This window comes from Pezoporus flaviventris, unplaced genomic scaffold (genome assembly GCF_033815535.1).
Source record: "Pezoporus flaviventris isolate CSIRO_AGI_PZ_B2104156 unplaced genomic scaffold, CSIRO_AGI_Pfla_v1 ptg000066l, whole genome shotgun sequence".
Classification (NCBI taxonomy): Eukaryota; Metazoa; Chordata; class Aves; order Psittaciformes; family Psittacidae; genus Pezoporus; species Pezoporus flaviventris.
The window spans coordinates 20151714-20176978 of NW_026892614.1; the positions used below are offsets into that span (position 1 = coordinate 20151714).

The following is a 25265-nucleotide window of genomic DNA, read 5'->3' on the forward strand; positions in this document are numbered from 1 at the left end:
CTGAGGGCTCAAGGGAACATTTTCTTTTGTTTCTCACCACTGTGTATGGAAGAAAAAACATCTTCCATTGTTCAACAAGCTTCAGGTTTGTTGAAGGTTATTTTTTTTTTTAAACTGGAAGTTGTCTCAAAAAATCAAATGTTGCACTTAAGGCTGTGAGCTGCAGAGGAGGAAACTTGTACTGCCATTCTGTATATTACCTCTTTCCATCGCGTCTCATAGCTGTTCTAGGTACTCATTCAGTCTGACATTCATAAAGATCTTAAAAGTCATGATTTTTCTTAATTATTATTATTTCTGTATCTGCTTTTTGACAGATTTACCTAATCTGCTCTTTAAGCTGCATGGAAATAATTTGGTGATATGCAATTTAAAGGGAATGATAGGAGCAAGCATTTCAGCTGGGATTCTATAACTACCTCAGATGTAAATACTATTTCACATGTTTCTGTTGGTTCAGAACAGTCACTTCTGGAGTTCAAATACTGTATTACTACTCTCTTTCTCAAAGGATTCTTCACAAGAAAAAAGGAAAAGAGGAAAACAAATGCCTGAATAAGATCCCTTCGAATATTTATGAGTTATTATTAGTGAAGAAGTGTCTTTCTTATTTTGTGTCCATATATGTATACTTACATGTAATCACAAGCATATACTTGGCTACAACTAAATGTAATATAGAAATTAGGTATTTGACTATTCAGGTGAATTTAAGAGCCCAAAAAGGCTTGCCTACAACACGCTTTTCAAAGTATTCCTGGAGATTACTTATTACACATTTTTCTTGCAAATTTGGTATCCACCATGCTTTTGAGAAACAGTGTCAGCAGGAGTTGATAGCTAGCTACCACTTTTTAGATTTAACAAAGTTCTCTTGAATCTTTTGTCTTCACTTAGCCTGATTGTGAAGCAGTTTTGCGGAACTGTTCACGATCGAACAGTTGCTTCTATGCATGATCAGTCATCCTAGTGAAGCTTCTTAGGGACCTTAGCTGAATGTCCTCTGTGTATGTGTATATGTACATATATATCCACATATATATACACACACAACCCAAATAATACTATTGCATAGTCTTTCCGTTTAGCTGGACTGAGTACCTCAGCAGACTGTTTGTGTTGTACATAACATCATATTTCTATGGTGCATGCTTGCCACAGGCCGTTGCTTTTAGCAAGACCGTCAAGTGGAGTCTCATAAGAATTACACTTAAGTCTAAATTTTCTTTTAACAGGTTGTCAGTTTAGTTTTTCCCCCTTTAAGGGTTGTATAGACCTAAGCCAACTTTCACTAGTTTGAAGAACAAACAAGAAAAAAGGAAAGGAGTGGGATGTCTCATAGAAGACTGCAATTAAATCCTCTAGGTACAATTTATCTAAATTTGGATATTACTGTCTTTAATGTAGCCTGAGACTGATTCCCGGGTTAATGGCGCTTCCCCCTGTGCTTCGCCCCAGCACTCTGCCCTTGGCTACTCACTAGAGCAAGAGACAAGCTCACAGTTTCATCAGACAGGTAAGTGTTTTAATCAGCTCATGGGCTTCGTGGGTCTGTAAATGACTCCTGAATAGGTTTGCTGGCGTCTTTCTGAAAAGATTTGTAAGTAAAAAGGAACTGATCTTTATCATGATACTGTGAACAAGGCGAACTACAGTTGGAGCTGTTGCTTCCCCACACTTGCAAATAGCTGCGGTATCACAAGAATCCACATGACTGAAATATGTATTTATGTCAATAGACTCCTTGATCCCATACAGTTTGAGCAAGTGAATTTACTGGGCAAATCCATCCCTGCTGAAGGAGGAACCACATTTCACTGGACTGAAACAGCCAACAGCTGTTTGTCCTACAGTGCAAGGAATCTGTCAGATACAGGAACAGCCAAAACATGTAATTAAAGCTTCCTGATGGCTGTTTTAAAAATTCCTATGTATCCTCAGCTTATCCTGCTATTTTGATGATCCTACCCCTCAAAGACTTCACATCTTTAGGAATTATGGAGTTAAGTGTACAGCCTCTGCACTTGAGGGGATTTCTTTCTTGAAAGATTATTTTAAATTCTCCAATATCAGAACTCATCAGTTCCACTGGGAATTAGAAAAATAACTAGAGAGCATTGAATGCTCAAAATTGGGGCGGGGGGGGATAAAAGATTTTTCTCAAATGACTTTAAATACAATTTCATCCCTGTTTTGGTTTCAAGCCTTTGTATTATAGATTTAAAATCATTTTAATTATGTGAAATCCAGGAAATTATTCTCTTGCATACAGAAAATTGTCATTCAACATTGACATGTGTTTTTAATTTATCAGAAAAAACATGGAACTTCTTCAAGTGTGATTTAATGCTACGGTAGTTTTATGAGAAATGCTGTCAAATGACGCTGCCAGGAACAGAGCCAGCTCTATTCCCTAGCCATTCCCTTAGATAATTTTAAGCAGCATTTAAAAAAGTAAAAAGGGCAAGGAAGATTTTAACACTAATGAAATTGCATCAGCAATTTCATATAAAAGAGAAATGGTTTGGTTTGGGTCCCCCCCCCTCCCCCCCCCCAAAAAAAATAATGGTGTATATTAGCCTGAAAGTTACACAACAAATCATTGAAAAATGGAAAAGAATTTTAATTGAGCAGCTACTGAATATAATGCCCTTGTCTTGTAAACCTTTTATTTATTTTAACTTTTAATTCTTCTATACTGCTGCTTCTTGGTAATTTCTTCTAGTTAAATTTTGGGTGCAAGAGTTAAGCTGTAATAAAAGAGAAATGAGTTCTGGTGCAAATCAATAAAGTAACTTTCACCTCCTCTCCCAAGGCTGGCAATTATCAATGACAGTTCCTGCACATTAAGTTACAAAGGCTTCAGATAGTGGTTTCCCTTGAAATATAAAGGAGCATTTAACTGGAAAGTTGGATGAGAATGTGTTTCAGAAAGTTTTTGTCCTTTTTTTTAACTTTTCCTCTTTCTTCTCCTCTCCTTACTAAAATCATTGGTGTCTTTTGTTGTTATCTGCAGATGACTTGTTAGTTCCACCTCATGATACCAACACAGATCTAACAGATGTTATGGAGCAAATCAACAGCACATTTCCAGCTTGCTGCTGTAAGTGTAACAAAGTATGTCTTGTATTGAATTGTATAGTATTGAATTTGAGGCAGTCTTTTGAAGAAAAAAGTCCTTCTTGTCATATTGATTAGGAAAAAAAATCTCTCTGGTGAGATTACTTCTCAGGATACTCAAGCTAAATAATTCACTTTTTTAAAGCTGCTCAATAGAGACTATTTATTTGTGAAGGTAAACAAACAAATGTTCTCAACATTTTAAGTAGAAGTAATTCACTATAAGAAAAGCTCCATATGGAATTTTCAGCTGTGCCCACATAAAGGAAAAAAGACTCTGAATTCCATTTGCTGCTGATACCAACTGTATGTGGTACCTAAATGAATGTAGATTCAGGATTTCTCTAACAAAATTTAACAGGAGGGACCATAGCCCAATCCTGGCTGTCTGAACTAATTACTGAAGTAGTTATTAAACTAAGTGACCAGAGGAAACTGCTGTTAACACAGCACATAACACCTTTCTCTACTTAAATGCACTGAAAGTTGATATTTAGTGTCTATTAACGAGAGATCAAAAGGAAAACCAATTAGCATGTCAGCTGACATACATTTCCACTATTCCTATTCCTTCCAGAGTGTCACTGCACTTACAAGAGTGAGGCCTTACCTCTCTGATTCCAGCAGTATTTCATACAGATTGTTTGGTTTGGCAGGGAAAGTGAAGTGCCTACTTTCTTATTCATGTGTGGGGTTGTTTTGTTTTTTTTTCTAATACATACATGCATGTATATCTTCACTTTCAGCTCTTTTGCCTTAGAAAAACAGTAGTGAAAACTTACAGCTACCTGGTCTTTTGGCCCAAATCAATTTAGGGCAAATTGCCCTGTGTCAGGGCAAGTTTGATAATGATAGCTGTTCTCTGCAACCAGGAAACATAGAGGCAAAAAGAAAACCAAACCACCTAATAGCCATTCAACAGTACCCTAAATAATACTCGCAGGAGGAGACTGCGAGTGTAGCTCCACATCCTTTCATATTGTGAAGTGAATCTGAGCATTTAAGATTAAAAGAAGTCACAGTTCCAAATTTCAAGTATTTTTCCCTTTGTCATTGGCATACTGCTGCAGAAGTCAAACCAAACCAGTGTGCCCCAATTTGTGGGTACTACTTAGTTTGGTCTTCAGTCATTCTGTAACATATCTTATTTGGGAGATTTACTAGGATTATATCTTTTTAATCATGTAAGATTCATGTACTGTTTTAGAAGCCTGGAATTAGGATTATTAGTCTAGCCTTCCTAACAGAGTACATTAAACTATATGACTTTTGCTAGGGAAGACCATGACAGACCATCTAGTCCATCATCTTTTCCTGTAGACATTTGAGAGGGATCAGTCTTTCTGGACAGACAAACATTTAACCTCTTACGTAAAGCTTCAATGATGCAGACTCCAAGGACTCCCTAGGCAATCTTTTTTAAGAGCATCACTGTATTCCTAACCTTAAAAAATAATATCCTTACCCTTTTTTAATTATATCCAACTTAAATTTCTTTAGAATAGCCTTCATGTTCAACATGTGGTGTCCATTATTAATTTAATTTTTATTAAGCTATTTGTCACAAACCTTATCACTACATGTCTCTCCTAGATTGGCGCAGCTTTCATTAAGGAGTTATAAGCATCTGAAGTCTTGCATAGATTATTTTTATCACATCTTGACTGTGTAATAGAGCTAGTCCTCTTATTTGCTATATTTGTTTTTATGGGTTTCAGGTTATAATTTATCCTGAAATCAGTATTTCTGCTTACTACCAAATGCTGTATGAGTAGTTGCTTCATAAGGGGTAAGGCCAGCGCTGCTTTTAATTGTAGTTTTGGGTTTGTTCTGGTTTTTATTCTCCAGATCCTTTGATTATGGATATAATGCCTCCTTTCATTTCTTATTTATGAGGCTGGTCCTCAGAACTATGCAGCTGTGCAACACTGTGCAGCAGTCTTGCCTGTGCATCTGACTGTGTTCCAGAATAGAGCCTTCTGAACAGATGATATGATAATATACCACTCATAGGTCTATATGGTTCCAAGTGGTGAAAAAGGAACAATTCATATCATCTATACATTCATAATGCTGCAAATTTGTTAAAAGTAAATTTGTGAAAAAAGTTACGTGTAGACCATTACAATACACTTCTAGTTAAGTATTTAATTTTTTGTATATGAGTCTATTTGTTCTTCTATAGTACATAGTCTTCTGATACTGGCTTTGTTTTTAAACTGACAAGATGCATAATAATGTAAACCTCTATTTATTTTTTTTCTATTTTCAGCAAGTTTCACTGGCAGACCACAGGTATGAGACCTCTTTACGTACTTACACAGTCATTGGAAGCAAAGTAAAGCAAGTGGAAAAGTTCCATTAAAGCAAAGTGGCTGGGGTTTTTTTCCATGTATTTTCCCCTAGAAGTCTTTGTGGAAGCTAGACCAATGTACCAGGAAGGCTAAATTCTGGAATTTCCCAATTAACAGAAAGTTCATGCTAGCTCAGGCATTACCAAGGTACTATGGCATACAGTTCTGGGATGCTGACCAGATGGAATCAACTTGATTCCATCAAGACCAATTACTTTCAAGCCAGAATCAGCTTGCAAGATCAAAGCTGGTTCTTGCAGATCCATGTCCTTGTGCTGTAGTGCCCATAGCTCCAGTTTTGGGAGCTATGGGCACCAACACATGAGGATCAAGAGTCACACAGCATCTCTAGGCATTACATGAAGTTGCCTTCTCCCAGTAGGAAACCACTTTGCAAATCTGAAGCAGAAATTTGGCTACTTTCACAAAAATGTGGAAAACAGTCTAGTATTTAGACACTTGTTCTTGGAAATCCTACTGATACGAATTATCAGTTAAATCAGATATAGGAAAAACACTGACTTCAGGTTTAGGCTGATACTGAAGCCCACATATGACAAGTAAGGAATGACAGAATCTTGTGTCATTGCATAGTTCTTAGGAAGTTTCATTGTTAATTTTAAAGATTATCATAAATTGCAGTGTGAGACTTCAGAAAAAGTAAGTGGTGGGGAGTCAATTTAGTCTCCCAAATTGCTTCACCTTGTCCATTAGTCCACAGTTTTCAAGGTCAAAAAACTGATATCTAAAAATCCAAAAATATTGCTTTTTAAATACTTTCTTGGATTGCAGTATCTGGGATAGTAGGATTGTCCTCCCAAACAGGAATTTCTAAGGAGAATGGGATGAATCACACCCTGCGCTCAGTTAACTCAGACTCCGTGTTTCAATCTGGATAAGTTATGAGAGTGAACTAACCTGTCATTTTTCAGAAAACCTTTCTCTAAGCAGGCACAGAGAGCGCTTTCTGTGTTATCAGTGAATAATTCTAACCTTCCTGAAAAGCATTTATTTTATTTTTTTATCCAAGATTATTCCCGAATGGTCTTACTGCAAATCTGCCCTTCCAGAACTATTAGAGAAGGTACATTTGTCTATTCAGGAACAGAATCCTGAAGCAGGAGACTGGAAATAAACTTCACATTTGAAGGGGCTGAGTCCAAATCCAGACTCTATATACTCTCCATTTTTACCACTTAGGTTTTAGATAGGATAGTTGCCTAAACTTTTTATTCTACTGGTGCAGGGCATGGGGAGTCTGTAAGTCTTATTTACTGCTCAGTAGACTGACATCCTCTGGGCCTTACTCAACAAGAATTTTAAACCCTGCAGTACAGTAAAATTAGGTTTCCCTTAACTACACGCCTCAGTGATTTCCTGTGTCCTGGGCCAGTACATCTTAACTTTTTAAATATGGGGTATTTACAAAAAGACATCAGTGTCCTTAACTGAACTGAGTACAGAGTAGTTGCAGCTTTCTGTTTGCGTTAATGTGGTACTGACATGGTTATTTCTCATTATGACAGGCAATGTGAAGTATTCATTTGGACATTGACCAGTGCTTCCTGATGTGCAGTAAAGCCCTTTTCTACAAACCATCAATTGCAAGTTCCACTTCATCAGAAGACTGCATGGGACCCCGGAACATGCTGTTTGCTCTGACTGTGTGTTCTACTTGAGATAGTAAAACACTGAATACCCAAAGACAATGATGTTGTTTTTATAGTATCAGAAGTTTGGTTTTTTTCTTCCCTTTCTATGCAACTGTAAATTAATGAGCAGTGGAGTATTTGTCACTGATTTGTATAAATATACAGCCAGGGGAAAAGGGGCAGGGGCTTTATATATGTTCTTTTTGATAATCGTAAAGAGAACTGCGTAAGGAGTTTGGAGCAAAATGTTACATTTATACATTCCTTTCAGATCTTTGCTTTTACATTGTAAAAATACCCTTAGTTGTATTCTCACACATTTAATACTCTGTACTGATTATTTATATGCTAACCATCTGACCACACAGATTTCAGAATACCCTTCAGTTGTTTTCAGGATGAAGTTCCCATAATCTGCATTATTACTACTAGTTAACAAAAATTGCTGTTGGGCACAAGCTGCAGTATTTTAACTCCGTTAAACAAGGTAAACTCTCATTTCAAGTCATCATCCTCATGCACCACCAAAATGGTATTTTTAACTTTTAGTTTTTTCCAGCCAATACACTCCATTTGGAGGATTATTTTTTTAAGCCTTACTTTACTTTGAATCAGGAGATAGCTAAAAAGAGGACTTAGATGATAGCTTAAGTTGTTTGTACTAAGGTCTAAGTTAGTGTAATCTTTCCCAACTTTATTCAGAGACAAAGCTTTGCTGTTCCCTTCTGTGCCAAACTTGCTTCAAGTTTTGGAATTTACAGTCTGTAAAGTAAAGCTGATTTCTGTAAGATCCCCTTCTTGTGTCAGCCTCTTGGAGATGAAGAGACAATTAGAAAGCCCTTTCCAATACTATTAGTGATGGAGCATTTTCTTAATAACTGCAGTGCTCTTAAATATTACCGTTTGGCATTATAATCTTGCAACTAACTTTATCTTTGAAATAATTTTATTTATGTACTTTTAGTAGGGATAATTACAGGAAAATTATGTGACTGATCAGCTGATCTCTAGTTTTAAAATGATTAATAAGAGATTTTAATGCCTTCACAGAGTTTACGATGCTGCATGGACACTTGCTTTCATTTCAGAACATACCTTTAATTGGTAAAACTGCATGCAATATATTTCATGTATAGTGGAGAGAAACAAAACAGTGTTGTTCTTAGTTATTACTGAAGGAAAAAAAATAAATCTCAAGATGGTATTGGAATTCTCTACTGCTACCGAAAAATGTTTGAAACTATTAAGACAGCACATCAGGAATTTCTAGTGCTTTTGTGAAGTGGTGCCAACTAGACTGTCATGCACCCTCAGTATTTGCTCTTGGAGTGCTGCTGCTCAGGGTCTAATTTGGGCACAGCATTGACTCCAGTGCCAGTTCTTTCTGAACCCTTTGGCAAATTGTTTAACCACTCTGCCTCTGTTTTCCCATCTGTAAAATGGGGATGATAGTACTTACCTCTCAAAGGTGTTGTAGGGCTTGCTTAGTTAGTGTCTGAAAAGCTCTATATAAATGCTAAGTATTACTTCTGAGTGAGTGCAGCAAAATTGTCAAGGTGGGAATAGAAGATGCTGGCTCCTACAAATGCTTCACCTATTTAAAAAAAAACCCAACAACAAAAAAAAAAAACACAAAACAAAGTAGTGTAGTTATTTGAGAAGAAAACCCCCACACATTTTACAGAAGAGGAAAGCCGTGACCACCTTTCTACCTCAGACCTATCTTCATGAGTAGTATTGGAAATAGCTTTATATTCTGCTCTCTGCAAAGTACTTTGCTTTTCTCAAGCTACATCATTCTCTAGGCAAAGAATCCCTGAAAATACTCCCCTACACAAGTAAAAAAGGTCTCAATAGTGAATTTGGTCACTTTTATTTTTGTTCTGAATATGAGATTATGTATAAAGTTGTTTTTCTGCCTGTGTTTGTATGCATCCTTTGTCCTCTGCTGCCAAGTAAATGCTGCTTCAAACACTACATTGTAACATTCTTCCTCTGAGACAACAATAAATAAAAGGAATATATTGCAGTAACATGAGAAACAGCATGAAGTTCATTCAATGTCTGTGGTCTTCAAGGATGGCACTTCTCCTTGCTAAATGCTGAAAACTTCATTCTCGAAGGTAATTTTTAACAGTATTGTAATAGGGGTTGGAACTAGGTGATCTTAAGGTCCTTCCTAACCCTAACCATTCTTTGATTCTGTGATTACTGTGTGCTAGCATTTTTGGAGCATGGTTTGCGTTTATATAAATGAGATTAATCAGTGTTTTCTCCCCACAAATCTGTGCATACTTTATCCAGTTTTTCCTCTTTAATGATTTAGCCTGGAATGCTTCTCTGTTGCATGACAGATATAAAATTTGATAACCGAGAAGCAGGCTGCTTGTATTTTTAAAACATTACACATACATACTAGGTAACAGCAATAATGCATGAAGCCCTGACAAATATTAGAACTGTAAATTAGTCTTCAAGTTTTGATGACATTCAGTCAGTCAGTATGCTCAGCTGAAGCACAGCATTAGGTATTCAGTCAGGAAATCTGAACTTAACAGCCCTACCATGTACTGATTTTAGATACTTGCATTAAACTAAACTAATGCAAATTGCTTTAATGAGAGTGTGTTAGAACTACTGTCTCCACAACCCTAACAATTCTGGTTCCTCATTGTATTAGTTTATTCATTAAAATATTACTATTTTCAAACTCTAACAAATTGCAAAATATAAGTGTCAAAGTAATGACATTTTCCCTCAATTTATGAAAAGATGCTTAATAAGTTCAAGGGAAGAACTGGATTTTTTACATGGCATTTAAGTGATTCAGCAGTTAACAAGGGATTTTATTATAGAAGCATCTATCTGTTGAGTCAATTCTGTATTTTGAATGACAAATGTGTCAAAGAGAAGACAGCGAGATTAAAGAATTTATTAAAAAAATCTGTCATTTAAAAAAAGTAAACATTTTAATTATATGTTGTTTGTTAGAGTTGAAGGCAGCAGAAGAAAGGTATGGATCTTTGTGAACCGTTTACTGAAGTGCTCAAATCTGCAATATATACCCTTTGTATCCTGATCTCTGAGGTAACAGGTGCCAGAGCTCTGTAATGCTGTCACCTGTGAGGAAGGGACTCGGCTTAAAATCACACTTTAGTACTGTGCCATGAAGGTCCTGGCTCCCATTAGGGGAATAGAGATGCACTGCATTCCCACCAGCTTGCCCTGGCGCTTTTCTCAAGGGGGCTGGGAAGGGCAGCAGGAGGGCATTGCAGCCTCCCTCACTTCTCTGCATGGCCTTCTGCTTTGAGCACTGACTAGCTTCATGCTGTTGTTTTATCAAGCAAAATAAAGCCAACATGATACTTTTCAGGAGAAGAATTAGGTTCTTGCTCCAAGCAGCTTTTAGTCCTAAATGCACACCTATCCATCTAACTGGGAGAGACACCCTCCTATGCAGCCCAGAATGGATGGGAAGGTTGATAGCATATTTGTTTACATTTTTATTACAAAACACCCTTGAGCTGAAACATTACTATCAGATCAGTTCATTTTCTCAGAGAAGATGCAAGATTGATGCATATAATTAAAATCAGAGTGCAGAAGTTTCTCTACTATCAGGGCTTCATCTTTAGAGGAATTTCCACTATGAAACGGTTCTTCTTGGGTGGTCATTCTTTTTTGGACCAAGACAAGGCTCTGCAGCTGTTCAAATGTCAATAAATTAGACAGGTAGATAGTTAAATTATGAGACAACGGGCCCCACTTGGTCAAGAGATACTGGACTCAGACAAGAACTGTGGGCATGCACAGGGACATTCCTATCAATCACCTGGGTGTCCTGGATCAGGAGTTCTCTCCTCTATTCTGTTATTTCTACAGTTGAAAAATGAGAAGGGGAAAAAAGCTGAATTCAGCTAATACAATTAATATTGTATTAACATAATGGCCAAGCTATGGATTTATGCAAATAACCAAAATACTCTTTTAAACATTAACAGTACAAATTGCCTTTTGGAGAGAGTTTGCTTATTACATCTATTTTTTGTTCTCTGCTTTAGTACAGAGTTGCCCTAAGAAAACCCTTCCTAAAGGTAAACATTTGCAGCACTGCAAAATTGAGTAATAGATCGTGCCCTAGTCACACAAAAATGAAGATGTCGCGCCATATGGCTGAGAATTCTGTTCCCACAACAGCAGCAACAAAATCAGTCTTTACAAATCCAGCCAAGGTGTAAATTAATAACAGTGGGGTATGAAAAAAATAATAAACTTAGTAGGAAAGAAAAAAGAAAGTCATTTGAGCAGAAAGAGAACTGGTCCTTCTTACAAGCAAAAAAGCTGCCAGTAATTGTCAGCTACAAGCAATGTTCCTGTGGCCATCAAAGGTGAAATCTTTCTTGGCTCCTGCACCTTTGGGATCCTGTCTTTCGTCTTTAGTGCCTCTTAAATTTTCCATGCTGTGCCAGCAAAAACTACACTCTTTGCAACTTACATCTATGCATTAGAAATAACAGCTGCATGCAAGCACAGCAGCTGCCTTCAGATGAGGAAGGTGGTGTTCTCATCAACTGCTTTTTCAAGTACCTCTGCCTGAGACACCCAGGGAGGAGCTGCCAGAAGCGACATCACAACATAGACACAATCTGTCTTATCTCATTGTCATCCCTGAAACACAGTATTTATGGCTGAACTATTCCTGCTCCTGTTAGTCACACTCTTTATACATTCAAATAGGCGCTGAAAGCATTTAGGATTTTTCTGGCCTCTAATGACTAGTATTTACCTTGGAGAAGCTATACTTCAGAAATACTTATTTCTCAGCTATAAAAGAAGAGCCTAGGATAACTAGCTCAAAGATATATGTCCATGGCTTACAAATCTTATTCTAAGGTAACTAGCTCAAAGATAGATGTCCATGGCTTACAAATCTTATTTCTGGGGGTAGAACCCATGTTGGTATTAAACAAAGCAATGGAGAACGTACAAATGTTTACACTTTGGTATCATTTAGAAAGAGTGACCTGATTTAAAAAACAAAAAAAAACACCAAAAAAAGCCCCACCAAAAGATCCCCAACAGAACCAAAAAACGGAAAAAACAGCAGCATTGCAGCAACACTTCATCTACACATGATGGAATTCTTTTTGCCCTCACAGTAACTGACGCCTCTTTGAATATGATTTAAAGTCATTGGAAAATGAGCAGGTAAAGGATGGTCCCTTACCAACAATTTGTGTATCTTATAAGCTGGATTTAATGGAATTTGGAAAAAGGCCATATAAATGGAAAGACTGATCATTCACCAAAATTTTATATGGAAATAGGCTACCATTTGACCAAATACAGTAAGCTTTCTGAATCCCAGCCCAGATGAAGTGGAAGTCCAATGGACAGCTCATATGACTACAGTCCAAAACATTTGGTGTGTAACCCCATCCCTACAAAACCAGGAACCCTTTCTTATCGCACACCAGGCTTTGGCTTTCCTAACGCTATCCCTGCAGAACTGGGCACTATCCTTATATTCATCCTAGGCCCTGAACAGTCCAAATTCTGTTCTAAAGCCCCTGCTTTTTGCCTTGCTCCTTTCCTCTTCTGATCCTAAACTCTATAATCTTATGGTCGCTGCAGCTATGGCAGCCCCCAGCCTTCACGCCCCTTACTAATTTCCTTCTTTATGAGTAGGAGGTCCAGCAGGGTCTCTCCTCTCACCAGCTCCTTAGTCATCTATGTCAGGAAATCATTATCAGTGCACATAAAGAAACTTTCCCTCAACAGCTAGCATAACTCTGAGCCAATGCACTATCTTGCATGACACCCTGAAAAGAAATCTTTTGCCAAGAGATGTACAACACATGAGCAGAGAAGCTCCTTTTAAACACAGATGCTTTGATGGATTTTGTTCAATACCTCTGAAAGTATTTTGTTGGGCAATTGGGAGGAGTCTAATGAATGGCTGCAACACAGACAGGCACACAGGAAGAAAAACAGTCCAGCTGTATTTGTGTCTCTCCAGTCCCAGCAGCCCCTCTGGAATGGAAAGCATAGCTCTGACCTACTTGCCTTCAGCAGGCTGTAATTACAGTGCCTATCAATTTTCTATAAAATACAGATGTGAAAAAATGGAAAACCTGAGTGGTTGAAGCATGAGCAGAATAGCAGTTTCTGTAGATGATGCTTGCAGGCTGAAAAGTAAATGTAGTTGAAATTGCATTAAAAAAATAAAATAAAGTAAAAGTTAAAGCAACATTTAACTTTATTATGAGATGAGCCAGCCTTTGTACATAAGATATACCATGGCATATCCATCTGCCTTTTGTTCTCCCCGAAATGTCTGCTCATCTGCTGAGGAAGGAAAATTAACAATAGCCTTAGTGAAAGAGAATTATTCTTGGTTTTGAACTCTCGTTTGGTTTCTTACAGTGCAGCTTGTGCTACGCAGTTGGTGGCGAGGGGCTGAGTCAGGTGTCCAAACTGGACACAGCACCCCAGCCCCAGTCTCCCCAGATAAAAGGGACTAGTCACTCCCTTCAGTCAGCGGCATACGGTTCTACTAGGACATCCCCCTTTGCTGCCAGAGCACACTGCCTCAGGACAACGTATAAGGCTCCACAGAAAAAGCAGTAGGCGATACATGAGAGAACTGACTTCAAGGTTAACCCACTTAGTATAGACGTTGGTGGTGTTTGGCAAAGAAATCCTTCTGATAACTGTTTACATTCTTGTTATTGCAGACACTTTGGTTCTCTTTTCCTACAAGTCACAGTACTTTTAACATTATTTTGAAAAGGTGATTAGGAGATACTATATCCTAAAATGCCACTGTCATCTCTCCTAGATTTGCTTTTGCAAGCACGGACTCAAACAGGTAGTTTTGGTTGGCTTCTTCCATTCACATGGAAGTGATCACCAGCATTTGAACATGAAAAAAAAACCCAAACCACACCTAGCTTTTTAATTGAAAAATCTGTAAGCTTGCCAATGTTGTTGTTCACTTTATTATTTATTATATCTCCCACATCCTAGAAATCATTATAAAGTGGACAAAACTGGTACACTTTCCATTTCTTTGTCCAAATCAATACTCCTATTGCAGATTAAGTTTTACTGAATTTTTCTGTATTTTGTGTTTGATTATGAAACAGTTATCTATAGGAACATCTTGATTTAAGAAGCTAGCCTTTTTCTTAGCACTGGCTGCTGTGCTACTTGAAGTCCCTCTGAGTCATAGCCTTAGTTGGTACTGTTTAGAGCATTAGCAAAGCATCTAAGGTCTATTGTATATAGGATGAGTTATATGACAACCTGGCAAGGCAGAAATCTAGCTGGACAACTTGGCAACAAAACTTACTTGTAAAGTGACCTAAAGTAAATTATCTTTGTTCTAATACTAAAAAACACACCCACAGATTGAGAAAACCCTTGCCCAGATGAAAACCCTTCCCCCATGCAAGTGTAGTAACAGAAAAGAATGACACTGCAGATATTATAATTGTATGTAGATCACTAACCAATCATTGTAACTGGGAGTGTCCTATCTTGTCATTTTTGTGTATAAGTGTAACTATGAAATCAGAATTGGGTATGCTTGATTTATGGGAATCCCACCTAGCATCCAGCTCTGCAATAAAGAAGTGCCTGCTTCTAAATGATACCTTGGTGTTAAGGAGCTTTATTCTCCTGACTTTCAGTGACACTCCCATCAAAAGCTTCTTGAAAAGTTTGACTTAGAATAACAACCAAGTAGCACATTGGCATTATTCACAACTAAGTTACATTTCTTTAAGGCTGATTACATACACTCTCAAATCAGATCTCTTCATGACATTGCTGGGTTTAGGGCTCTTTGTGGCTCAATAGAAACCAAACCAGGAAGGCATAATCCCACCTTTCAAAGATGCTTGAAAAATACATTATCATGCATACTGCAGTTTAAGCCTGTCAACTTTGTCTGCAGTCGCTGCATTTACTTGCTATGATGTTTCAACCCATTTGCAGAGGAAAGACAAGTCATAAATTAAGAATATAGCGCATCTGTTTCTGCAGAGATTGGATAAAATATGGCAGTTTATTTAAAGCAGTAAACAGCTTAAATGGTGAGAACGATTTTTTCCTTAATATATTTTGCCTGAATAGCCGATATACACAGATGTGTAAGAAAATAAGGTTTTTTTTTCCTAGTTTGTAATAGTAGTAGTTATGCCCCTCTCAAACAATATGTATCTAGAAAAGAATTAGATTAAATGATGTGATTAAACCAAGATATTCCACACCCATCTACTCTTCGCTGCTAGACTGGCAGAAGTGACAAGGCAACATCAGAAATACTAATACTAAGAAGCAGCATATCTAAAACTTCAGTCCTGTGGACTACTTTTCCAGTAAGTAGTGGCTCAAGAAACAATACTGATAATGATATGGCATTATTTCAGTTTTTATATGTACGTATATATATATACACACATATATATACACACATATATATACACATATATATATACACACATACACACACAGTGGAGACAGCTATGTATAACAGGACTGGGTTATGCCCATGATACCTTAGCAAAAGTTTATCTACAATAAGATTTAAAATAAATACATAATTAAATAAAAGGTCACAGGGGGCTCCTATGCGGCCTTGGCACCCCCATGGATCTCACTCGCCACCATGGCCAGTCTCTGCTCACTGGAGAGGCGCTACCAGCCACTTGAGGCTCCCACCCTGTCACAGACTTTGTCCTCCCCACCAAGGGGCAAGGCAGGGAAAGCGGACTTCCCAGTTTGGGCTCCCCCAGCCTCAATAGAGGCTCACTTAAAGTTCTTGTTCACCAACACTTAAAAAGGAAAGCTGTGTTTATCTGTGGGTATTAGCAGCATAAAGTAGGTAATTAAGTAATAATCACCTTAGAAATGTGCCCTTATCTTAGAGCAGGAGAAAGACCAGAGACTGAGGTTTGGGGAATTATCTTCTCCTTTAGCTCCAGGGAACCAAGCACTAAATAAACGTTCATATCAAAGTCAGTAAATAATTTGGCCAATTACCTGTTCCCACATCCCTGCTAAAGTTTCTTGTTTGAAGACTGCAAACGTTTATGTTTAGCCTTCAGCTAAGTATTTAAAGTGCCATATAGGAACTTACTGTGCATTAAAAATTTATCTGTGAGTTACTGCTTAGTGTCAATACAATCTGTATTCATGTGTGAGCAGGGACATGCAAGGAACGCTATTTTTCTGTCATCACAAAACACCTTCTACACATATAAGCACAGGATCTGTCAGGGATTGAATTCCCTTTTTGGCTCCCAAAATCTCTTGATTTGACAAGGTTAGGTAGGCAAATTTAAAGTACATTAGTACAGCAAACCTGATATACTACTCTGTTTGGAATTAGAGCAAGGAGTTTCAACATGCAGTAAAGAAGTTGCTTTCGCTAAAAGTTTCTTTACTACTGTCTTCCTCCTCTCCCAAGAAGCCCTAGAAGTGTTTTGGGAATAGGCAGGCGTTACTCTCCACCTCCTCAATCCAAAAATGTAGGAACTGCTGTCAGTCCTAGCACACACCTGTAATGACTCCATCCTTCCCCCAGTATTCCACCCATACTGTATTATACTTATCTTTGATAAAAGTCAAGGAATGGATTGGCAAACCCACTCTCTGGCTATGAAATCTTCATCAGGCTTAAGCATATATGCAACTAATGTAACTACAAAGGTCTCAGTGAAAGCCAAATTTTAAGCAAACTAGGTTGCCAGTGGGTAATTAAGGACATTCTGGGCCAGAATTTTTGCCTTTGCTGTTGGCAGCACACAAGAAAATAACATGGTCTCTAAATGGAATCTGATTAAAATAAAAACAAAAGTAAATCAAGCACTTCTATATGGCATCATGGGGTCAGCCTTTTCAGAGATGCTGTTTTTACAAAGACTGAAAAGCAGAGCCATGCTCTGGCTGTGGGTTCTAGCTATTCAGTTGCAGGAGTTAAGAACTTACGTGTGGTTGCCTAGGACTTCATCCGACAATATTGACATGTTCATAATAGGGGAAAAACAAAACAAAATGAATTAAAAAAATAGCCTAAACACCATAATATTAATCCTGTTTCTGGTGAGCATTACCACCACCCCCCCTACCCCCCCAGCTTTTCAGCTTTACCTTATCCTGCTTTTAGTGGAAACACTGTATATGGTGTCTGTTCATACATGTTCATGATTCCCTTCTGTTCATTGGCAGCGCATTCATACTTGTAACTCTTGGTGTTCTCCTCAAAATTAGTGGTACTTAAAAGCTTTTTTTCTTACAGTATTAATCTCAGAGGCTTTATATTTCAAGTTTTCCTCTTATGCTGCAAATATTGAAGGATGGATGCATGGCAGCAGTTATGAACTCGATCTATCTGTGAGATGTTTTTTAGTCTTATCACAACGACATACTGCAGTCCAGAGTTAGCAATCTATGTCAAAGCATTTACAGGACATTTCATGGGTAAACAATCACACTGCAAGCAATGAGTTGGGGTTTGACCAGGTAATTTGATGAAACTAATGACAAAAGTTTAAGACAGACTTGATTTAATGTGACTAGTTTTCTATTAGCTACACATCCCATTTTAACAAACTCCCTTATCCCATTAAATATTTATGTAGATAATTACAGCTACATTTAGATGACCAATCTTCATCAGAAACATGAACTTCCAGGATGCTCGCCTAGCAGAAAGACCTGCTGGGAAGAAAGAAATCAGTTTGTTTTGTTTAGAAAAACAAGACCTAAGGGAGTCCATGCATCTGGTGTGTAGACTGAAAAGTCCAGAAAGAAATTAATCCCATTTCACCAAAGAGTCCACTACTATGCAAAACCCAGTCACTTCTTGTCTGCATTTATTTAATGCTTACACATGTTAGAAGATCTCTTCACTAATCTGTTTCATTTCAAGTTAATTACTCTCTAGTTTCCATCTCATGCATAGTCTAAATCAGATGCTTGGGTTGCCATCCATTATGCTAGCTTTTATAATTGTGAACTACCAAGGAACAAAAAGATAATTATGGGACTGGAGCATCTCTTCTATGAGGAAAGGCTGAGTTCCAAGATCATTCAGCCTGGAGAAGAGGAGCTCAGTGTATATAAATACCTAAAGGGAGCGTGCCAGCTCTTTTCAGTGGCGCTCAGTGACAGCACAAGAGGCAACTGGCACAGACTGAAGCACAGGAGGCTCCCTCTGAACATCAGGAAACGTTTTTATTTACTGTGAGTGTGGCCAAGCACTGTAACAGGCTGTCCAGAGAGGTTGTGGATTCTCCATCCTTAAAGATACTTAAAAGGCATCTGGGCACCCTCAAAGGCAGCTGGTTCTGGGTATCCCTGCTTGAGCAGTGGGGGTTGAACAAGTTGACCTCCAGAGGTCCAACCTCCAACCACTCTGTCTTTGGAAGTATCTTACGATTAAAAAGCTTCCTATTTAGACTATCAGAAATCTTTATGCTACAAATAAGCCACAGTTAAAAATCTAATGAAGCACAAAATCACACTGTTCAATGAAATGCTTCCTGGAAACAACCAAAAGCAACCCTTTCTCCAGTTATTTGAATCATTGCATCAGCTTTCTAATGACTATCCTTCATTTTACCCATAATGCAGGAAACGCAGCATGTTTTCAGCCCTTGTCTTCCTTGCTCTTTACTCATGGAAGTTCTCTGCCTTCCTCTTCACCAGAGGGGAGGATTCTAAACATCAATACCTGGTGGAAGGGATGGTATAACCTAAGCGTGCTGGTTGCCCAAGTTACAAAATCGCTGGTATAGCTTTCATTCATCCAGTCATATTTGGTATGGAGTGCTTAACTCAGGTTTATTTTTACCTTCCTGCTTGAGAGTTGCACCTCTAACCAACCAGAGGCATGCTGTGTCATGCACCTGTAATTTCACCAGTAATGACAATGAGACAGAATATTCCAGCCACCTCCCCTTCAACTGTTGTAGGTGCACTAAAGGCACAGCTGTAAGTGAGCCCAGTCACTCCTCTGGAAATTATTCAGGAGTATGGAAGAGAGATGGCAACATAAAAAAGCTAAAATCCTTTCAGATTTTGATAAGAAAAGATATCTTTGCAATCAGGATAATAAAATTACAAAACCAAAATAAACACTCCTACTACAAACTATACGTTATCAATTTTGGGTCACAGTATTAAATTGATTGACATAAGACGTGCTAATATAGAGTAAAAGAAAGATTATTTTTCCATCTAGCACCTGCCTGAGGCAGTTGAGCTTCCAGAAAGCTAAATTATTATCAGGTGGACATCCCTAGGAGAAGAGGAGATAAGGAAAAGCTAGGGGTTAGACAAGTGATAAAGACTTCAGCTGCTCTCAGGTCCAAAGCAGTATCAGGCAAAGGCCTGGGCAAGCCAACTACATTGTACCATGCCCAGCTGCACAAAATTTACCAATTTGAGGGTATCTTTTTCACCTGGACCCGACAGCATCATACAACTTTTAGACTGAAAAATGTCCTTTGCAATTGACACCCTGGGTCTTACCAGAACTTAAATCCCTGTCTCCAACTTATGATCAAGACACAACATGAAATACCTCCATTGCAACAGTAAGGGGAAAATAACAGCAAGATCAACACAGAGCTGATATTTTCCAAAGGTAAATTATTCCATTTTAAGTCACAAGCCCTCCTACAGTTCCTCCTACACTCCTCCGTAGTTGCCCAACAGCAAGCCAAGCCTTGGAAGCCCACTCAGTAAAAAAATTGCTGAGAAAAGGTTCCTCAGATTGCACTTCTGCTTTGCTGTTGGGAAACTCAATATCAGCTTAGCATCATACATTGCCAGATCTGCCAGTAGTGAGCTGCAGCTCTTGTTTAAATAAGAGAAATATACTAAAGGTGTGAAGGAGTCAACAGAAGAGATAATTCCCCATTCACATCAGCACAAACAGAACTTTCACTGAAGTATCTGTACTGCAAATACTCACATTTAAAACAGAAAAGAGCCAAACCCTAGAACTATTTGGCTGTCAGGGGGAGTTTTAAAGAGGGATTAAACCCAATTTACAGTGTAAGTTAGATTCAGAGGCAGTCTTTTGACTTTGACACTATCAAAATTTCACAGCTGTGAGTACTCCCAGGTGACTTCAGTTTCAATAACATCAGACTCAGAGAAAGGAACCTGTTCTAACCAGCTCCTTACTTCAAACCAGAGGGTTGGATTTTTTTTATTTTTTTATTTTTAGAAAAATACAATATTCCTAAAGCACATGATTTGTTATTAAATCCCAGTCCATACCTATAAATCCAGCATGATTTCATCTTAGTACAGTCTGTTTATTTTATCTCTATTACTGGTAAAGCCTGAAAGGAATCAGCTTTTGCCCTGCAGCAGCAGATATTCTCTGGAAGCCCCAACTGTGTATCATCTACTTTTGTAACTTCATCCTATAAAAAAACAGGCAAGTACCAAATGCAGAGCCCTCTTTCATATTAGTAAACCTTACAAACCTTCAGCGCTGGCATCTGAAGCTACAAAGTACCAAACCCACAGTGACAAACGACAAGAATTTACTGCAGCTACAACCAATTATTTTCAGTTTAAACTCTACTGTGCCAGATAAGGGACATATCAGCAGATACCGCTTCCTCACCTCTCTCCTGAAGATAAAGAGGAGAATTGCTGCCACACAGAAACAACCAATCTTCCAGTCTTCATGCACTCTCTTTCCAGACTGGCCTGTTTCCCCTCTGCCTTCCCCAGTCCCTGAGGCCCAAAGACCATCACCCTTCCCGCCCCACAGGAAGACACTAGCCCATCTTACCATCAGCCCCATTCCTGCAGAGAGACTGGCACACAAACCTCAGAGCCATGAGGAAAGGGCTAATTGCTGCCTCATCAGACACTGGTGGGAGCTGGCTGAGCCCTGGATGCTGAGAGTGCCCTGAGGTGAGGGCAGCTCTTCACAGGGCTTGTATGAACTAGGACAGCTTGCAGGACTGATTGTGTCACTACCAAACTTCTGTTTCTTGTGTGTTTCTGGCACATCCCTGTTTTCTGGGAGAAGTGAGAAGCTGGCTGCCAAACTGCACAGCAAAGCCGGATCCCTGCAGTGACTGAAGCAGATTGGAGATGTATGATGCAGCCCTGTTTTGATGTCTGGGAAAACTTACCTCAGTTCAAAACTTACATTGGAGCATGCCTCAGAGAAAGCCAGCCTTCTGCTTTTCTCAGCAAACATCAGATTTTTCCACCATGCTGGCACTGCAATCTCCCTGGGCTGTGTCAAGGGCTCCCAGTCAGTGATGTCAGGTGGTCAGGCACAGTTCTGTGCTGTGTTTGATTATCTTGTATTTTACCCGTGATCTTTATTTCCCCAGGGATTGCTTAAATATCTTTCTGATGATGAGGGTAAAAGACAGCACTGAAGAGATTGTCCCTCATGGATTATAAATTTAATTTAGGAAGTCTAAATTCCACTGATCTAAATTGATTGAGTGCAGTCTAATCAAGTCAAAATTATTACCTTGGAGAAATGAATGATACATGTGTAACGTAAAAATACCATTTCACTTTTCAGTTGAAGTCTATAAATGCAAATTGTATATTTATGTTTCCGAAAAGATGAATAAAAATTAGTGGTAATCTGAAACAGGTTCCAAGAAAATGTCGCACCTATCACCATGTAAATTATATATGACATACCTTGCAGGAAAATATTTGCACTATGGTATTTTTGCATCCACTTTTAAGAACTGTTTCATGTTTTTTTTTCACTGCTCTTCAAGCAACAGCATCAGGCCAGCAAGGCCTCAAATGTGTCAAAAATGCTTCAAAAGTGTCCTAAGCTTGGAAAAAACTGGTTTAATGAGTTGTTGTATATCTGGAATAAAGTGCTGCTTTTGTATTTTTAACAGTCCTGAGATGAGTTCGTTTGCTGCAATCTGGTTTAGGTTATGCAGAAGCTCAGGAGCCAGGAGTATGTACAATGAATCAGTTAAGGTCCACCAGACTCCATTGATCTGAATGATCACCAGACAGCTGAAGCTACAGCATGCTATTCAAGTCGCTCTAGAGCTGGAAGTATGTACTAGAGCTTAGAAAAAGCAACCTTTCTTTTTCCAAGGCAGTAGATAAATACTGGCACTGGAGATACCTTGCTATCTATAACCAGGTTTTTCATGCTAGACTAGCTGCTTTGTAGTATTAATGGATGAGAACATGCTTTGTATAATATTTGCTTCTGCAAAAGCAATAAAGCAAAGCTGAGAAAGGAGTACCACTCTGTAAGTAAAGGCTTTGAATTTTCTAGTAGTTCTTTTCTCCTTAAAATAAACCAACAATTCAAAATATATGGCTGGGATTATTGTTCTGCGTTAATGATAAGCTTTTGGAGGATAGGTATAGGTAAGGTTAGGACAGCCCCCTTGTTTTTAAAATCTGTTATTTAAGGATTTCTAACATAGGTGTAATAGATATTTGTGCTATATATGGAACTGTTGGAACAAGTCCAGAGGAAGGGCACGAGGATGATCAGGGGACTGGAGCACCTCCTGTACAAAGAGAGGCTGAGAAAGTTGGGGCTGTTGAGCCTGGAGAAGAGAAGGTTATGTGGAGATCTCATAGCAGCCTTCCAGTATCTGAAGGAGGCCTATAAGGATGCTGAGGAGGGACTAGGGACTATTCATTAGGGACTGTAGTGACAGGACAAGGGGTAACGAGTTAAACAGGGGAAGTTTAGATTGGATATAAGGCAGAAATTCTTTCCTGTTAGGGTGGTGAGGCACTGGAATGGGTTGCCCAGGGAGGTTGTGAATGCTCCATCCCTGGCAGTGTTCAAGCCAGGTTGGATGAAGCCTTGCGTGGCATGCTTTAGTGTGAGGTGTCCCTGCTCATGGCAGGGGGGTTGGAACTAGATGATCTTGAGGTCCTTTCTAACCCTTTCATTCTATGATTCTATGATATTGTACTAGATACTGTGCTGAAATTTGCATAGAACTGAGTTGGGAGATAATTTTTGAAGAGTTAAAAGAGAACAAATAAAAAGAACGACTTTGCTTTCAAGTTGTATTTGGTAATATTCATTACCTTCTGCTCTCTTGGTTATTCAGTGTGTATGAGCAATATGTTCTTTGCTGTGTTTCATCTTAAACTCTTGAATCTGGGAACTTGTTGATGCCTAAATTGTTCTGGTTATAAATTCTACATTTAGCAACTGGGTGGGACAAAGAATGTAAAAAATTTAAGTTTTGTAGCTAAAGTGAGAAATTCATGAGTGGTGAGTGTGGGTAGGTAATCTGCACAAAAGCAAAGAGCAAGGACACCACCTGTATGCTTGAAAGGAACTTATTTCTTCCTTGCTCAGAGCAAGGCTGTGTTTGGAGCTTCAGCATTCAGCACATCCATGGGGGCACACAGCCACAGTTCATATCACAAGGTCCATGTCCCCCACTCTGTACCCAGCTGACCATAACAGAGTCAGTCTAAGGAAAGCAGAGAGCCAGAGTTGAGACACAGGAACCTGGCATGGGAAATAAGCTTGGGCACATGCACTGACATCTCAGGAGTCAAAAGCAAATCCTAAAGAACCAAAGTGCGATAGAGGCTGCAGAAGGGAGGACCTCAGAGACCTGCTGCCGTCAGATCTGCAGTGGAAATGTTACCAGAAACACCAGTACCCTACCATTAGGAGAGCAACAGCCTATTAGTTAGGTAGTCACATTCTGATTAGATGATCTCAGAGGCCCCAGCAGCACTGCTCCTTGCTTTCACAGTGCCTGCTGTGCCCAGACAAGCATATTGCTTCTCTGTGAGACTCTGAGAGTGAAGTGGGAGGAAGGTCACCTCTTGTATTCCCTTAACTCAGCAGTGCAAAAATGCCAGAGAGCGGTGATTGGTAACACTGCCAGCAGAAGTTTCAATACTTTGCACACTGCATTTTTAATTTGGGGTTGGGTTTGGGTTTTTTTTTTCACTATTCTGAGTATAGCAAGAGTCCCATGTGATATTTAAAAAATATTTTGAAGCTTGCAAGCCTTGCGCGCCCCCCTTCAGCATTGCTGCGCCTTGCTAAGAGATATCAGAAAAATGACACACGTTCAAATTAAAGTAACAGGTAAAGTAATAGCTGCATGTTTCCTGGAATCCTCAAGTGCTTCTGTTGTATTGCTAATATTGCTTCCAGCAGGAAGCCAGATGGGATACTTTCTGATGCAAACCAAACATTAGCTAGTCGTCCTGGATTTTCATATGGTTTCATGATATGCATACATGCACATGTAAAAAAAATGGTTTGGAGCAAAGTTCTTGTTTTGACTGTCCTGTTAGTGCTAGCTCTACTTAGTAATACCAATAGAAATCCAAGGGCCACTGATAATGCTTAAAATAAGAGTCCTGCTTGCTCAGCTACCGTCAGAGCTAAGCAAATATTCTGCTTGGAGAAGCTATGTCTCCATTTGGATCCCTGCTACCAAGATGTATAATACATACCCTGCTTACTCAAGATGCTTGCTGACCTGTTAATAAGCTATTGTAAATAGGATAAAAGTTTCGGTGTTTCTGCGTTGAAACAACCAACACAGTAGTAGCGTTTGGAATCAATGTTTGTCTGCAATGGCTACAGTTAGAAGCCTCATGTTACTCCTGGTTTTTTGTTTTATGGATACCACAGCTGGGTAGTAGAGAGTTTTCAGCTCTCCTTTTGGAAAACAATTTGCCATTCCTTAGGAGCACTTTGTTATGAAGCGGTACAAATATTTATGAAGTATCAGTAGTATCACTGCTGATCCTAACAGGATTGTTAGAGAGCTGCTGTGCATGCCAGTCACTTCCCTCTTCTAGATATTTTTATGCTGATGAGAGAGCGAAATGTAGTATAGATAAATGATGTCTCTCTTTGGCTGGCCCAACCAGTAACACTGTCTATACAGAAAGATTTGTGAGAAAATACCTTTAAATTCAGATATAGTTGAAGGTTATCTTGATTGTCAGTTACTTAATTTATGGTTCTGCAGGAGTCACTGCTATGTTTAAGGGCAATAGCCATGGGAAGTGCGATGAATGAACAGAATGTGAGCTACAAAAATTAGTAATCTGTCCAAGCTGCTATTGTTGCTGTGTCAGGTGAACTGAAGTAGTG

The 25265-nt window shown here is 38.8% G+C and overlaps 2 protein-coding genes across 6 annotated transcripts in view; one reads left to right on the top strand and one right to left on the bottom strand.

Moving 5' to 3' along the window:
- Positions 1 to 8330, top strand: part of UTRN (utrophin) — a 369745-nt gene extending 361415 nt beyond the window's left edge. For all 5 annotated transcript variants that reach the window (XM_061471431.1, XM_061471432.1, XM_061471430.1 and 2 more), the window contains 4 exons: positions 1408 to 1516; positions 3017 to 3103; positions 5393 to 5415; positions 7001 to 8330. In XM_061471431.1, coding sequence (XP_061327415.1) covers positions 1408 to 1516; positions 3017 to 3103; positions 5393 to 5415; positions 7001 to 7009 — 228 coding nt within the window. In that variant the 3' untranslated portion in view covers positions 7010 to 8330. The remainder of the gene's footprint in view (positions 1 to 1407; positions 1517 to 3016; positions 3104 to 5392; positions 5416 to 7000) is intronic.
- The window catches only part of FBXO30 (F-box protein 30), a 322115-nt gene that overhangs the window by 31296 nt on the left and 265554 nt on the right, over positions 1 to 25265 (bottom strand). The gene's annotated exons all lie outside the window — the stretch shown is intronic.